The following is a 16,565-nucleotide window of genomic DNA, read 5'->3' on the forward strand; positions in this document are numbered from 1 at the left end:
CGGGAGGAGCGGGCGCGGCGGGAGGCAGCGGCGGGAGGCAGCGGCCGGGGGGGGCCGGTCCCCGCCGCCCGGTGCTGACCCGCCGCCCCCCGCGGGTCCCCGGCCGGCGCTGCCCACGCCGCGACACCTTCCGCTGCAGCGGGGCTGGGTGTTCGGCGCAGGGAGCGGGGGACGCTGCTCCCCCAGCCCGGTTTCCCGTCCCGTTACCGTGACGCGGGGGAGCCCCTGTGGGGAACCGGGGGCACCGTGCTCGGCCCGTCCCCCCGTGCAGGTGAGCGGGGCCCGGCCGCCACCCCACCCCACCCCACCCCATCCCACCCCACCCCACCCCACCCGGGCCGGGTCGCCCCGCCTTTGTCTCCGTCCTTTGTCTGCCCCGGTGCCTACCCGGGGCCGGGACTGCTCCTGCCACCCGCCCCGCGGGAGCGCGCACCCTGCGCACCCGCGCCCCCCCCGCCCCCTTCTCCTCCTCCTCCCTCGCACCGGGCACCCCCCTACAGCACCCCCTGCATGTCCCCGCGCCCAGCACCCCCTGAGCCCCTCCCAGCCCCACCTCCCCCCGTACCATGCACCCCAGTCCCCCGGGATTCCCGACGTCCCCAGTTCCTCTCCACATTCCCCCACTGCCTTCCCCCTGTCTCCACCTCCTCCTCCTTCTCCTCCTCCTCCTCCTCCTCCTCGCGGGTTTGAACACCCCCCTGCCCCCCCGGCAGACCTGCCTCCCCTCCCGCTGCACGCACAGCCGCTGCCCTGCCCGGCCCTGCCCGCCGGGCTCAGCCCAGACCGAGGAGCTGCGCCCAGGTAGGCAGCGCTGCCCGCTCCGCGCTCACCTTGCGCCCAGCCCGGGGGTGCGCGCTCCACCGAGCTGCTTTCCCTTTGCTTTCACCGGGATTGGGGAGGAGCGGGAGGGGGGGGGGACGACACCTTCCCCACTTTCCGTGCGCCCCGGAGGAGACAAAGGGCGGGGGGTGACGGGGACCCCCGGTACCGCCGCCTCTAGGCTGCCGCCGCCGGGACGCCCTCGGTGCGCGGTACCTCGGGTGGCGGGAGCCGAGCCCGGAGCGGGGCCGGTGCGCGGAGCCTCCAGCCAGCCCCATTGTCAGCCGTGCCGGGGAGCGGACTCCCGGCGCTCCCGCCGCCCGGCTCGCCTCGGCGCGGTGTGCAGCGCCGGGCACCTCGCAGGGGGGTGCGGAGCGGGCTTTGGGGCTTGCGCCCCACCACCCCGCTGCGGGTCCCGGCTACCTCGGGGGCTACTGCAAGCTCCGTCCCGAGATGGCTCTGCCCTTCCCTGAGAGCAAGGCGGCCTCGGACAGAGGCACCGGCCCGCTGGCAGGTACCCGCCGAGCCCCGCGCACCCCAGGGGTACGTCCCGGCTCTGAGCCAGAGCTGCTGCGGGAAGTGGCCGAGGGGTGCAGGAGGCTTTTCCCACCCAGGCATTGTGTTTGCAGAGCCATGCACCGAGCCCCTGAGTACCCGTGCTCTGCTATTCCTCTGATGATAAAAGTGAGATCTCGTTTCTGAATTAAATCAATTTGGCATCAGCTAATTGCTTATTACAGCTAGTAATTCATCACGTAGGATTTAAGTGACATTTATCCAATTCACACCTGAAGTCTTCCGTCAACCAGAGGGCTTAATGGAAATGGTTTTGTATTCCCATCTCCTCTCCCTTGCAGAAAGAGGCATTAATCCTACACATTTTGGTTCAAAGTGAGAATGACATGCAAGGAAAAATGTTGAAAGCACAGCCTAACTGTTCTGCCAGTCGGGACACATCCGCTTGTGCCCCCAGTGAAGATCGGGCCAAATCTGCCCCCATTCTTCCCTGTCACACTGGCGGGTGCTTTCCAGCTGGGTGAGCAATGACCTTTGCTATTGATTGTGTCTCATTTGTCACTAGGCATTGTGCATTAAACTGGAGAGTCTTCTCTGCTGCGCTGACAGCAAGCGACTATATCTTGGATGCTAATCTCAGACTCATTGCTATTTTAATCTCATTATTGGGTAGAGTAGAGTCTGATAGCAGGTCGCCTATGATGGCTGTGTCAGCCGCTCTGTGAAGTCCCAGAGGGAAGCAGAGCAGAGGGTACTGCATATTCATTCATGTGCCCCTCTTCCCCTTCAAGAAGGTGACTTGCTGGGCAGCTCTGTCCCTGGGGGGTGTTGGTGCTGTACCCCCCCCTGCTCAGGTACCAACACCGAGAGCAGCAGAGCGTGCAGGTCAGGGTGGGCACAGGAGAAGGGCTGGCATGGCTGTGGCTGAAGGGGAGAGGCATGTGGTGACTTGAAGGCTTTGCAAGGTGTCCGGTGTTCATCAGAGCCAGGGTGCTGGAGCTTAGCGGTGACTAACTGCCAAGTACAAAACTGCTAGCTTACTCACAAGTCTGGGCTGCGGGAGAGAGTATTTCCTGGGTCGTGCTATGTGAACAAGCCACTTCTGTCCTCGGTGGTTAGGAGGGCAGAGCGCAGTCTGTCAGCCAGAGCTGACTGGTGAGGGGAAGGGATTGCCTGGGCCAGTGGGTCAGCGAAAGCAGAGTCCCAGTTCCAGCCCTTCAACTAATGTTGAGGGAGTCCATTTCAAGTGGTGGCTGGATATGAGTTGCCCCAGGGAGGTGCTTGGTGGAGGCACAGGGGCAGCTACAGCCACTACTCAACCCCCTGCGAGCCTGAATCTCGATGTCCTGTCTCTTGTGCCACTAGTGCCATTAGTGCATTAGTGAATTTGGGCCTTCATACAATGGAGTGCTGTTTGGTGATGGCAAGAAGTGAGAGAAAACAACACAGGCAAAGGAAAGCAGATATTTCAAAGGGTGGTGGCAGGATTCAAGTAGCCTAGCCTAAACATCTGCAGAGGGGAAATCTCTCACACCAAACACAGTCATGAGGGACAAGGAAACTGTGGAGTCAGATAAATATGAAAGGCAAGGTAGGGAGGAAAGGTGATGATAGATAAAGGAAGCCTAAGAAAGGAGGGCAGCTCCAAAGAGGGACCCAAAGGGACTGGAGATGTGTGAGCAGGGGACTCTGTCACCCCAAGGATGTCTGGGCCAGCAGCAAAAAAAAAATTCTTTACAAAGTGAGTGGGCAAGAAATGTTGGAGAGAAGAAAAGTGTTATTACTTTTGCCCCAGGGAAGAAAAGAGAAGGGTACATATAAGATTACCTGTCTGCTTTGGGGGACCCTAGAAAGCTGGGAGAGAGCCCTTTGAAATGGGAAGGTCTCTTGGCAGATTGTTTATGAAGCTTCCCAGCATTTGCCTCCAGATACAGAAAAACAGATGGAAGGAGACCCAGCAGGGAAGTGAAATCTCATTTATCTGCACAATGCCATCCTCCTGGCTCCAGCCAGCTCTCTGCATGTCAGCTACCATAGAGCCTACCCCGTCCGATCTGCTCCAGGCCTTCCCAAGCCCATCCATCACCCTATGGCTTCTTATTTACAGGGAGCCTGGCACACGAAGCTGGGTTTATTGTCATCCCTGCCACACATGCACATACACACAACACCCATGTAGATGCACATACACTTTGTCTATTGCTGCATCTTGGGATTGTCTGCAGTCCAGGAAATCTTTATGCACGCCTGCCAAAGTCTGAGCTTATCAGAGCCAAAGAGAAATCTGGCCCAGCATACATGCTTGGGTCTAGCTTGGTTCAACCCTTCAGCAGACAAACTGCATTAGTTGTGGTCTGGGGTGATAAGGGATCTTGATATTCTCTATTTCTCAGTTCAAGAGTTTCATTCCTCTTGGCTGTGACATGAAGAACATAGGTGAAAAGTTAAAGCTAGGACTGTCAGGTATCATGTTTTAAGTGAGATATGTGAATGAATGTAGATTATCTGATGTTCCTGCTTTGTCAAATACAAAACAAATGCAGCAGGGGCAGTTTCAGAGCCTATTTCAGAGCCAAGGTGACATAACTGTATTTATAGGGGAAAACATGCCTGAGTTTCTGTGTACCTACTCAGTCCCTGGCTGCTTTTCAGGATTACAAGCAGAGAGCAGAGTTATAGCAATTGTATCAGTGAGTTCAGAGAAAGAGACAGCCCTCAAGGAAAGTTACCTAGGATGCAAAAATCCCCTAATTTCCCTTACAGGATTGTGACCATCCACTACTAACCCAAAATGGATCAGAAATAGTGGCTGAGAAACAGCACTGCAACTCACTCATCAGCCCTGAGCTTGCACCCTGGGTAGCTCTGAGACCTTATCTTTGCTTTACACATTTTCTTGTTAGTAGGCAGATTTGCTACCTCAAGAGGCAGGTGGCTTATAATCCTGAGGGTATAGAAAGGAAGTGCAAGGCATTGGGTGGAGTAAGGAGGATGTAGGTCTGGTGTTGTGAAGAACTACAGGGGCAGCTTAAGTTGGTGAGTACTTCAGCAATTTCCTTTATTAATATACAAACCCTAAGAAGAGGATGAATTCTGCACTTGTTGTAACATGTGTGTTTGTCTTAGAGCAATTTAGGAAAGACATCTTACAAGGCCAGACTTCTTTCTGTCTTTCATATGTCTCAGGGCAGAATTTCACCCTTTGCAGAAAAGGTGCATCAGCAGCAGGAGAACACTGCTGTCACCCAGACCAACAAGCCCAGGGCTAGCATGGTGATCTTCTGTGGACTGTGGTCCTGACAGAGGAGAGGGTGGAGTTTGGTGTTCAGACATTGAGGAACCTGAACACCGAGGAGAACTAGGGATGCTGTTGTGTTACCTACCTGCCTTTTGGAAGTGTGAACTTTATGGCTTCTGTAGGGTAAGAAAAACAAAGGAGGTAGGAAGAGGTTTCTGAAGTAAAAGATAGATCAGGGCATGGAAACAAGTGGTTAAGAGAAGGATGGAACTTCTGTGCCTCTAGCACAGCAGTGTTGCATTAACCCAAGGTACCAAAACTTGTCCGTGCACTGTTCTGATTTGACAAACAGCTCAGATCTCCCCCGACAACAGTGCAGTAGAGGTATTTATCTGTGTTACTAATGCAAGATTGCCAGTGACACAGTAACACAGCACGTTAGCCTGCCCTCTCAGCCAGTGCAGAGATGAGGCAACCCATGTGCTCTAGCTGCACTTTCATCCTGTGTGATGCCAACAAGGCAGCTGGGCAGCTTAAATAAATGCCCCTTACACTTTGAAGAAGACCTTCTGTTTAACTGCCCTGCAGCGTTTAGCTGCTTTCTAGCTCCTGCTGAAAACCAGAATCTGCAGCTAATGTGTCTGTTAGGTTCACCATCAAAGGGCCCATGTCTGTGTGTGAGTGAGATTGGAGACACCTGCCTCGCATTCTCTTTGCACTTGTTCTCTCCTCTTGGTATTTTGCCTACAGATGAAAAGGTAAGATGCTGTTTCTAGCTCTTTGAGTTGTTCTGAGTGATGCCTTGATCCAGCTGGTTTGCTCTGGTTCTTAAAGAGAAAATCCGAGGAAAAAACAAAGACTGTGGATGCAGAGCTTGGGTTTTGTTTGGTTGCTGTTTGTTCCATTGGTTTTGAAGCAGGACTTCAAGTGCTTTGTTAATAGATTTAGCTGTCAGTCTGGTTTTCCTTTGTCCCAGGGTAGCTGCCAATAAAATACTATTTCATAGTATTATTGCCTTCAGCAAATGAGCTACCAGGCACCTCCTAAATCAGTCCTCAAATAGCAGTTTGTTGTCCTTTGTGGCCAGTAGAAAGACCCGCTTTTCAGACAGCGCATTAAAGAGAAGGCCCCTGTGCTGCCTACCTCTTTCCAGGGTGAAAATTTGCTCCCGGGCTCTGAGCCATAACAGAGATGAATCTTGGAAAGGCAGAATCAGCTAGTGAGTGAGCAGGCTTTTCAGTTAGAGGATGAAGATATCTCCCTCTAAACTCCCCAAATGCTCTATGAGACTGGGGCCTCTATGATGGTAGAGGCTTCACTGACTCAAAACACACCACATCTGTCTCAGATTGAAAGGAAGAGCCAAGGCTATTCTTAGGGTGTCTTCTGTCAGCTCCCCAAAAAGGCACTGAGATTGGCCTCAGAGGATGTTACCTGCTGCCCTTCACAGGGGACAATGGCCAGTCAAGCAGCAAAGCACCTGTAGGAGGGAGTATAAGCCACTGTAATTATGCAGCAAAGTGATTCACCTGGTGAACAGGCAGATGGAAATCAGGTGCAACTGGCAGCTGAGGTGCAGGAAAGATGAGGACGAGGTTGAGTGAAGAGCTGTGGCTCTAACTTTGTGACAGTATTTCTCAAATGTAAGCATAGGCCTGGTTTTCCACTGTCAGTGTCACAGGCCTTTATGCTGCCCAGCCTGAGAGGGACACTCTGAGAAAGCTACCCCAGAGTGAAAGGCTCCACTGGAAATGCTGAAAACCCCTTTCCCTGTTTTGTGTGAAAGGACAGGAGAAAATGACCAAACTGGAGAAATGTCTGATTTGTGCAATGTCCCAAAGCCATGCCTCATAACACAAACACAGGGATGAAGGAAGACTCTCAAAAATATTACAGTGAAGCAGAATGACTGAGAATAGTCTGCAGCAATTGTGGTGAGGGACTCTGTCTCGGTGTTCTTTGGACTTAAATTGCCCTCCCAGTGACAGCCTCACCTGATGGGATGAGGCTGTGCAGGGTCAGGAAGGGAAAGTGGGACAACCTAGAGAAAACTCAGTCTGCCTCCCTGCCCCTTGATCTTTAGACCAGCATCCCTTGCTCTGCTGACAGCAGATTTGTTTCCCTGCTATGTTGTGAGGTATCAGGACAAAATTTCCAGTGCTTTTTCTTCCCTTGACCAATTTCAGCCACCCTGAAGCCGTATGCACATGTCTCTCTGACTTGAGCTGCTCAGAGCTGTTGCTGGTCCTGCGAGGCTGCCATCTGCCTCCAGTTCTGTTCATCTTGACATCTTCATTGCAAGGAAACCAGCTGTGAGGAGGGGCCAGTGCCAGCTAGGCCCAGGATGCCAACCTGGCAGCCAACAGCCCTGGCCAGACAGCTGGTGCTGTGTAGGCGGCTCCGGAGCTGTGGCTTGCAGGAGCCGGCCTCCCCAGCCCCTCAGATGGTAGGCTGTGAATGTGAGGGAAGGGGGGCTCGTCAGGAATCAAAGGGAAATGTCCTACTGATTGATGGCCCTCATTTGCACATGAAACTGGGACCTCTCAGCCCTGCAGGCCCTGCACGTGTGTCTCAGCTGCTGTAACCAGGGCTGGGAGAGTAGGAGGTAACCAAGGAGGGGAAAAAAAAATCACTTCCAGCTCTGGCCACCCTAACTGTTTTCATCTAAGTGACCTAGATCTGAATCTTGCTTGCCTTTACACTTCCTAGAAGTTGGTTGCTTATTTTTTCTTCTTATTTTTTAATGGCAGGTGAGGCAGAGCACCCAGGATTATGGCAACTTCTTCCACTTTCTCTCTTTTCTTGTGTGTGCTGGTTCTTTCTGACATCAGCCTTGCCGTCTCCCTGGACCCTGGCACAAAGCTCAAAAATGTCCCGGAGAACAACAACCACCTTCAAAACCAAGAGATGTGGCTGCAGCAGCAGCCCAGAAGTGGGCACCACCACAAGCATGGCTTGGCCAAGAAGGAGAGGGTCCATGCCATGCCTTCTAGAGGGCGGCCGGCTGCAGAAGAGGCCCTCAGAATGGGTAGTGGAGCTCCAGCTGTGGAAGAGCTGGTGGCAGAGGGACAGCCAGCAGCTCTGAAACAGAATAAGGAGGTGTTCCTGGGTTTTGAGTTCCCATATCCTGAGAGGGAGAACCAGTCCCCTGGGTCTGAGAGAGGAAAGAAGCAGAACCGAGAGCACCGGCGACACAGCCGCAGGGACAGGCTGAAACACCACAGAGGTATTTGAGCTCCAAGGGAAGCTGAAGCTGTTGGGTCACTTGAAATGAGTGTCACTTGTGTGAGGGCAAGAAGATGCAGCTGTGGTTGAGCCACATGGGTGTGTGGAGGGTGTGGGATGTGTGCCTGCTCTGGGGAGAAATCTGCCAAACAAAAGAGGCACAAGAAAAAAGGGGAACTCCAGAACCAGAGGTTTTTTACTGCTGGCTGCAATTTTGTGAAAATGACCTTGTTTGCCTTACAGGGGGAGATCTGAAAGTTCCTAGGACTTGAGGGGTTGTTTTGGGGTGGCCTGCTTTGTTTTTTTGCTTTTTTTAGAAAATGGTTCAATTTATGAACGTGTCCAAGCCATGCTCAGTCTCTCCACTGACTTCAAAACATGACCAGAACTAGAAATAATACAAAACCTCTACTTCACTTGAAGATCAGTTTCTTCTCATCAGAGTTTGTATTCTTCTATATTGATGCTGAACTACAAAAATATAAATTTTGCACATGTGAAATTGCACTAATTACTTTATGTTGCTTGTTTCTAACTGGAATTGCTTTCCTTTGCAGGTCAAGTTGTGGGTGTGTGTCTCTGTGGTATGGTATGCTCAGTGTGGTAAATCTTTAGTTCTATTAAAGCCAGGCAATTTGTGTCAATCTACACTATTTGACAGGCTGAGTGTCAGTATCCTTGAGTTCCAGCTAAACTGACTAAACAACTCATGTTAAGCAATACAGAAGAGTATGCAACAAAGCTGGTTTGAAGCAATATTTGCAAACAACAAAACAGGCCTTGTTTCTTTGGTTTAACTTAAGGTCTATATTTAAATTAATACTTGGGAAAAGCAGGGATCAGACTGTGAAGATATTCTTATTTCAAGTTAGGTAGGTCCTGACTTGAGCTGAATTGAAGTAACCCACTACTAAAATCAAATGAGAATGTGTTCACAGGTATTTGCAGCAGTTTAATCCATTGGTTTAAAAATGGTTAAACAGGTACCTTTTGTATTATTGAGACCAGAAGAAGAAATCCTTTGCTTCTTAAGCAAGAGATAGAAATATCTTCAAGAAAGCATGATTATGTATGCCTTAAGTGTGTAAAAATCAAGATGCATATACTCTGGACCTGATCTATCACTTTAATAGCACATGACTCTGTTTTACACTGGTCTAAACAGCAGCTCAGGGTGGTAGCACGCTGGTCAGCAGCTGAATGAAATCTGAATTCCTTTGACTCGAATCTATGCCACACAGAGAGAAAAGGGATGAGAAAGCTAATGCTACTGTACCTGTTGCCCTCTGCAGGGAAGACTCCTGATGCTGGGCCAAGCTCCCTGTACAAGAAACCTGAAAGCTTTGAAGAACAGTTTCAAAACCTCCAAGCAGAGGAAGCTACAAGTCTGACTCCCACCATGCTTCTCATCACTGCACTTGAACTAGCTGTTTCCACAGAAGAGCCTCCTGTTCTTCCAGCCACATCACCACGGTCACAGGTAAAGAGACAGCTGGCAACTGCACTGTACATTTGATGCAGACAGAAATCTCCTGCAGATAAGGTCCAGTTTTTTGTTGTGGGTTTTTTTTCAGTTAGAGGTAAATACTTGCTTAACACTAAAGCCCTCCCTCAAAAGCATGGAGACATTTAAACACCTCTTCTTCATAAACGGTTCCTTTAGTTGCTTCTCTTTCCTGCCCTACCTGCCCCTTAGCTAGCCATCTTCATTCAGCTTCGAGGACCAGAGAGGCAGTAGGAGCACTTGGCTGGAGAGGCAGCATGTCCTAATGCTCCTTGCTTGCCTTTTGTCCTCACATAGAAAGAATGGAAACTTCTCTCTTGGCTTCAGCTGTGACAGGGGAAAGCTCTTCCCTTTTGAAAATGAGATGCCAAGAATTCCCAGTGGACAAGATGGGGTAGAGGCGGGGGGGAACTCATAAAGCCTTTTTAAGGTCTAAAAGCACCAGGAAGATTTGCAGACTTCAGTGTCACTACAGAAGTGTAATCTGTTGTTTCTTTGGTTTCTTGTGGTTTGCAGGCCCGCCTCAGGCAAGATGGGGATGTGATGCCCACCCTAGATATGGCACTCTTTGACTGGACAGATTATGAGGATCTCAAACCAGAAATGTGGCCATCTGCTAAAAAGAAAGGTGCTAAACCTCCCTGTCCTCTTTCCCAAAAGTCATTTATTCTGTAAGGCTTGTCCCATGGTTAGTGTTCGCAGATGTGCTGAAGGATGTCAGATCATAGTGGTGGGGAAAGAGAGAAAAAGCTTAATGCTGATTGTGTTTTGTGCTCAGTTTCAGAATGTTTCTCATTTTGGATGCATAGTTTGAGGGCAGAGAAAAAATGATAGATGGAGGGTTGAGAAATAGGGAGGAGATTAGACTATGAAGGTTTAGAGTTCAAACTCTTGAAGTTCGAGGCTGTTTTTACCCTAGAACAATATAGTCTCCAAAATAAAAACACTAGCATGAAATTTTCTGTTACCATCTGGTTTTTTCCATAGAAAAACGCCGCAGTAAGAGCCCCAACAGCGGAAATGAAACTGTGACGGCTGAAGGAGAGCCATGTGATCATCACCTTGACTGCCTCCCAGGTCAGGATCAGCTTGGTAGAGTCATTTCTCTAAATATGAGATTGTTTGAAATCCATTCCAGATTCTAGTACAAGTATCCTGATTTCTAATACTGATAGAAAGTGATATGCAGAGGGAGGGGCGAGGCTCTCTAGGCATGTTGTGGAAACAGATGATATCTGTACCATGGAACTGTCATGGGTGTTGGTAGCCCTACAAGGGAAGGGGATAAATGAGCTGTGCTGACCCTCGTTCCTGTGTTGCAGGCTCTTGCTGCGACTTGCGTGAACACCTCTGCAAACCACACAATCGAGGCCTTAACAACAAATGTTACGATGACTGTATGTGCACTGAAGGTGAGTTCAGATCTTTGCTCTCCCTTTTCCAGCTGGCTTCATAGTTGGCTGCTTTGACTTGGAATAGCAGTCTGTACGTAGCCAAGCTCTGCAGCTATTAGCCTTTCCTTGCCACTGACTCACAATGTGACCATTGAGCCATCTGGGATATCTTGTTCTCCCTCTTGAAAAGAAAAAGCCTGATAACTACAAACCTAACAGAAGAAGCCACGATATATTAACACTTCATCGGTGCTTTCAAGTATCACAGGTTATAAAAACAGAGTACTATTCTTCTTTTACATGACCTTAAGCCTAGTTTGGCTTTCCTGAGTTAATTTCAACTGAACTTGTAGCAATTTAGTAGGTGTGGGCAGGACACAGACTTTTGTTAAAACTATTTCTGAAGAATCCACAGCAGCCCTTAATAGACAGTTGCATTATGAAGATGTTGAAAGGCACTCTTCTAGTCTGAGCATGTTCAGGATCAGCGCCAGGCACTGGGTCTTATCTGCCAGAACAAAACTCTGGTTGCCAAGTTTTGTGACCTGTGTTAGGTACCTAGTGACTTTGACCAGGTCATTCACCTCCTTTTTACGCAGTTAAACAGACTCCTTTTCTGGACTTGCAATGTTAAATGATAGTCTTCACCTTGGGTGTGTCATGTAACACTTGGAGGTTCCTCATCAGAGATGATGTTCTGATAGATTAGCCTAGAAAATTGTGTCTGCAAGACTAACGAGGGCTGCCCCCGGCCCTGCTTTATACTTAAGCTTATAAGTTGATGCCAAATGTGCATCCTCTGTAGCATTAAAAAGATCCCCAGAGATGTAGGGTCCAGATAAGATAGACAAGATGCTTGGATAAGAGCAGAGCTCTGATCTTGTGTGCTCTCCTTCTGGGAGGCCAGAGTGCCCTGAGGGGATTGGTAATGAGGATCAGAAACCCAACTTCAAGGTAGCGGGTCTCAACGTAGCCTAGGGACATGCACTCCAAAAGGCTGCGCAGTGACCTGTGACATCGGCTGGGTCTCCCGTGTACAAGTACTCAAGGACAGTTTATGGGCTGTCTCATTATAAAAGCTATAAATCCTCAGCTTCCCTCACTCTGGGGGTGCTGGCACTGTTGCTATCTGCTGCCTGCTCTGGAAGTAAAAAGAACTGCAGTTTCTAGGATGATCAAATCAGCTCCTGCCAACACCAATGACCAGATTCTGGGCTACTGAAAATCAGGGCTTTCATGAGAATTATTTACACATAGGCTGTACCCTGTCTGGCCCAACTAGCTACGCATTCTGGTGAGATGATAGACACCAAAGATAAATCTATTGGTGCCAGAACGGAGGAGTTACCCTGACCAGAGGCTCCCATTGCCTTCCACTGCCATGGGAGAATACGTATTTGTGTTTTTTACAAATAAAATGCCTTTTTTCCCCCCTTAGTATTCATCAGTGCTATATCAGATAGCTTCCTTCAGACCCTGCACTTCGAGCATCCAAAACAGAGAAACTGAAGGAGATCAGCAGTGAGCTTCGGATCAGACCTCCCAGTAATAACACTTCAAAGTCTCGTCCTTCCCGTCCTGAAGCTTCAGATAAATAAATAGCAAGGGGAGCTCCCCAGCCATTGCTGCTGCACATTAAGTCTATAGTAATTTCCCAATGGACAGATCACTTAGACAGTAATGGGAAATAATAGGGGGAAACCAAGCAGGGCTTCCATAAAATCACTGGAAACAATCAGGATAATTCATTGGTATTTCAAGAAGCCAGTGAAACCTTCTGCCTGAGCCAATGAATCCCACACCAGAGCAGTGAGCCAAAGAGAACAGCGGTGCCCAGAAAGCAATATGCCCTGCCCATGTGAGGCATTTCTCTGCCACCTCATTTGACACAGCCCAGGCTTCCCAGCCCTGGGACTGTCCCCGCTGCAGCAGGCTCTGTCAGGAACTGAGGTTGAGAGCTAATTGTTGGATGTTACTGCTGTAGTGAGCCCTGGTCCCTCCTGCTCACTTATGTATGTCTTTTCCATAGGGCTACGCTGTTATGCCAAATTCCACCGGAACCGAAGAGTGACCCGGAGGAAAGGGCGCTGCGTGGAGCCCGAATCAGCCAACGGAGAGCAGGGATCATTCATTAATGTTTAGGAGGGTGGGACTCCTGCCTGGATGGTCAGGAGCTGGGGTCACACTGTTTATACCTAGCAATGGGATTTAGAGGAAGAAGTCAAGCAAATGACTGAAGCTGCAGGCTCTGAACATGCCAGGTTCCAACAAGACTGAAGCTCATGTTAATTATAAATAGAGTGGCCTCAGCCTTTTCCATATCAGGACTGCATTCCCCCTCCCTTCCCTCAGCACATTCCTGTCATTGAGCTGGGTCCCCTCCCCTGGTTAGTAAGAGATGATCATGACTACCGTTCTGATGGTCCTGGCAAGAAAAGGCTCTGCAGTTTCATCTGCTCCTCTCAACAGAGGATATGCAAGATCCTTCAGGCCAAAGGGGATTTGAGCTTAAACATTACTCCTTAACTATTGCTTGAGAAGAAAGGTAGATCCTCCTTAAGAGTCAGAGGTTCCTAGAGAATAAGAAGCTTGTAGCCTCCAGATGGAATCAAAGTTGGGAAATGGATCAGCAGGAAGCTGGCTGTCTGGATGAGAGGGGACCTTCTGACAGAACTCTTGCTCTCTCCCTCATTCCCTGCTACAGACAGATATTCCCTAGATGTTACACACTACCACTTTCTACCTGCCTTCTTTGGGACCACCGAGTCCCACTCCTTCTTTCCTTCCTTCCTTCCTTCCTTCCTTCCTTCCTTCCTTCCTTCCTTCCTTCCTTCCTTCCTTCCTTGCTCCAGGAGAACCACCTGGTTTCTGCAAGGATGTGGCAAGACATCCAGCCTGCAGCTCTCACTCATTTAGTTATCCTGCCAAGTCTGTTATTTTTAATGATTATTTTTAGGAGCTTTCTGGGGAAGTGATAGTTTTCCTAGTGAGCCAAAAATAAAGTTTTTGGTAACAGGAGATAGGGACAGACTGTTCCGTTGTAGTAAATCCTGTGACATGTTGCATGTGTGTTCCCATGATATGTAAATAAAGATATGATAGATATCCTTTGTGCAACTCTTCTGCTTCTTTGACTGAACCTAAGGATGTGGTAGGAGCCAGGAAAGCTTATAAGGGAGCTGGCCAGCAGGTAGCATTGATGACTTCAGATAATCACACAGAGCAATTGCGCTACTTGGTAGAAAAATTTCTCTACCCAAATTGGTGGTCCATGCTTCCTTGTACCCTCACTCAGATTGCAGCTAACAGTCAGTTTCTGCCTGGTGTAGCTATCGAGATGTTTAAGACTTCTTTATATTACTACTTAGTGACTTCAGTGATATGTTGGAGCAACAGAGGCTACCTGTATTAAACAGGAGTAGTGTTAGTTGGTAAAGATGTTCTTTTTTACTGCTAACACCCCAATACCCTGGCTTCTGGTGGGAGACAGCTCTGAAGCCTTTTATATTCAAGAACCTGGAGATGTATAACACTTTTTATAGGAATAGAAATATTAATCCTGGTGCTGTGGTCAGAATCTTCTTTATGCTGCTCCCCTAAGCTCCCGTGTTCCATTTAGGTAGGCAAATCTCCATTTTGCACTCCTGTTTCTATTGTAGTGTCACTCTACATTGTGTGTTCACTCAAATGCTGCTAGCATAATAGTTTATGCCTCTAATATGATGAGTGCCCAGTCATGACTACAGAGATATGCTATGAATGCAATATTAGTTCTGACCCGCATACACCTGCACTGCTAGGAGGTACACTAAAGGAGGAATTTGTAAAGGAGCATTTAGGCAAAACCTACCACTCAGTTGGATGTAGCTATTTAGATTTCTGCCTACAGCACTACAGTCTTAGCCCAAACGGCAGGAATAAAGAAAGGTGGTTTGGCTCCAGCTCTGTGCCACAGCAGCAAGGACACAATTTGTTAACCCAGAGAGAGAAATGCAGCCCCTCCCTCAGCCCAGATGCAGAATAGTGGGTGGTGCTGCCAGTACTATTGTCAGTGGAAGCATAAAGGGAAAAAGGACTTAATTGATCAGAGTCAATTGCAGAGCTCTCAAACCCTGGTCTGTGTGACACCGATGAGAACTGCATGCACAGCCATTATCAAAAGTGAGGTTTTGATACCACACTGCTTTCCAATATAGGAGCAGAGATCCAGTTGAAACAGTGCAATTGAAAGAAAGCAGGAAATTTTGCAGGGGTCTTTATCCTTGGAGATGTAAGTATTCATTGCCCCATACACTACATACAGAATCCTTGTAGGATCACGAGCAGTGTTTTGGGCAAGACTGTGTTGCAAATCATGTGAAATACAAGCAGGCTTAAACAGCAAGTCTGAATTTGAAGCCAGAGCTTTTAGACTCCAAAAGGAGACTTGCTTCTTCAGCTCTTGCTTTTTCAGCTTTTGGTCTGCTATTAACTCTGAATATAAAGAACAGATTATTCTTAATTGGTGGCATTAGTTAAATGTGTAAGGTCAGTGAAAATTGAATTAATTATTATAAATCAAGTCACGGGATTACTGGACTGAACGTTCACATTGCAGTTTCAGAAAGAGAGCCCGTGACCAAGACGCATTCTTTCTGAATCAAACTGTGATGTTGCAGAGGCGAGGCAGAAAGGACGAGCAGCAGCACAGGCACATGCTGCACAGGCACAGCAGTGTGAAAAGAATCAGACAACCTGATTTATGTATCAGCCAGATCAACTACTGACTTCGCAATTGCAGCGCAAAGGAAAGCTGTTGTGTACATAGCATGCCCAGGTGTGGAATGCAAGATCAGCCTGTGATATAGAACCCCAGGGCAACATTTGTACAAGTCCAACCCACTTCTGAGTGTAGCAAAGGTTTTTAGTGCCGCTCTGTGCTGTCTCAAGGGCATGACAGCAGCTGCAGAGCGACAGTATCACTGGGTTACATTTAGCAATTTCTCCCTTCCTTCCCAGTATCTCCCAGTTGCAGTGCAGTCAGTGACAGTTCTGCCTTTGGGGGCATTAGGTCTGAACAAGAGAGAGGGAGACAAATGTCAAGCAAGTCTTGATTTATATGTTCTTCTCAACTGATTGTTTAAGAAACTCGAATTAAGAATTCACACAAGCTCAGCTTCTCTACTACCCTCAGAGAGCTTAAGCCAGAACTCTTGCAAGATTTTCTATTTTCTTGAAAGGACTTTGGATCAAGCCCAAACCAGCCATAGCAGGGCTCTGTGGAATAATTTTTGAAGTTAATTGCAGGGCATGCATGCAAGAAAGGTGAGTGACAGAGTCCCACCCAAACTCCTCTCTACAGCTACTGTTGTTAGCAGCCTCACAATGAGTCCAAGGGGTACGCATCATTTTAAACCACTTCTCCAAGGGTGAGAATCATTACACATGGAAAAGAGAGGACAGCGTGCTGATTTGACATAATCATCTCAGCAGCTGCCTGCTCTGCAAATGCTGTTGAATCTCGGGGATGTTGCTGGCAGTTGCCAAAATGATGACTGCAAGAGAGACAAGGAGTGGAAGCACAAATTAAAACACTTGGGAATCACTCTGTCTCAGTTCTGTAATAGTCTGCATTCATTTTAGCTTGGGGGTGTTTTATTGAAACCCTCTCTCCTCCCCTCCCCCCCCCCCCCCCCAATAATTACCCTGTTGTCAATCCACAGTGTGAAAGTGCTTCAATTTCAAACCCATGCTGTAACAAATTGTTCAAGTCCATGCCAGTCACTCTCTGCTACATAAAGCCTGGAAAAAGCATTGCTTTCATACTTTTTTATCAGAAAAAATGAGGGCTGTTGTTTCTTTGGAATGTTCTGAGTGATCATATGTACCA

The 16,565-nt window shown here is 48.6% G+C and overlaps 1 protein-coding gene across 3 annotated transcripts; it reads left to right on the forward strand.

Annotated features, from left to right (window-relative positions):
- Positions 1-34: 34 nt before the first annotated feature.
- DRAXIN (dorsal inhibitory axon guidance protein) lies at positions 35-13,801 on the forward strand. 3 transcript variants are annotated; one of them, XM_074893102.1, is made up of 8 exons: positions 35-271; positions 714-801; positions 7,324-7,799; positions 9,091-9,278; positions 9,819-9,930; positions 10,290-10,379; positions 10,625-10,714; positions 12,726-13,801. In XM_074893102.1, exons 3-8 carry the CDS (start codon positions 7,346-7,348, stop codon positions 12,836-12,838), a joined length of 1,047 nt encoding a protein of 348 aa, XP_074749203.1. In that variant the 5' UTR covers positions 35-271; positions 714-801; positions 7,324-7,345; the 3' UTR covers positions 12,839-13,801. The 3 variants fall into 3 exon arrangements, with proteins under 3 accessions (XP_074749203.1, XP_074749204.1, XP_074749205.1); XM_074893103.1 differs by lacking the exon at positions 714-801; XM_074893104.1 differs by lacking the exon at positions 714-801 and having other exon boundaries at positions 7,405-7,799.
- Positions 13,802-16,565: the final 2,764 nt, after the last annotated feature.

The sequence above is a fragment of the Strix uralensis genome, chromosome 23 (genome assembly GCF_047716275.1).
Source record: "Strix uralensis isolate ZFMK-TIS-50842 chromosome 23, bStrUra1, whole genome shotgun sequence".
Lineage (NCBI taxonomy): Eukaryota > Metazoa > Chordata > Aves > Strigiformes > Strigidae > Strix > Strix uralensis.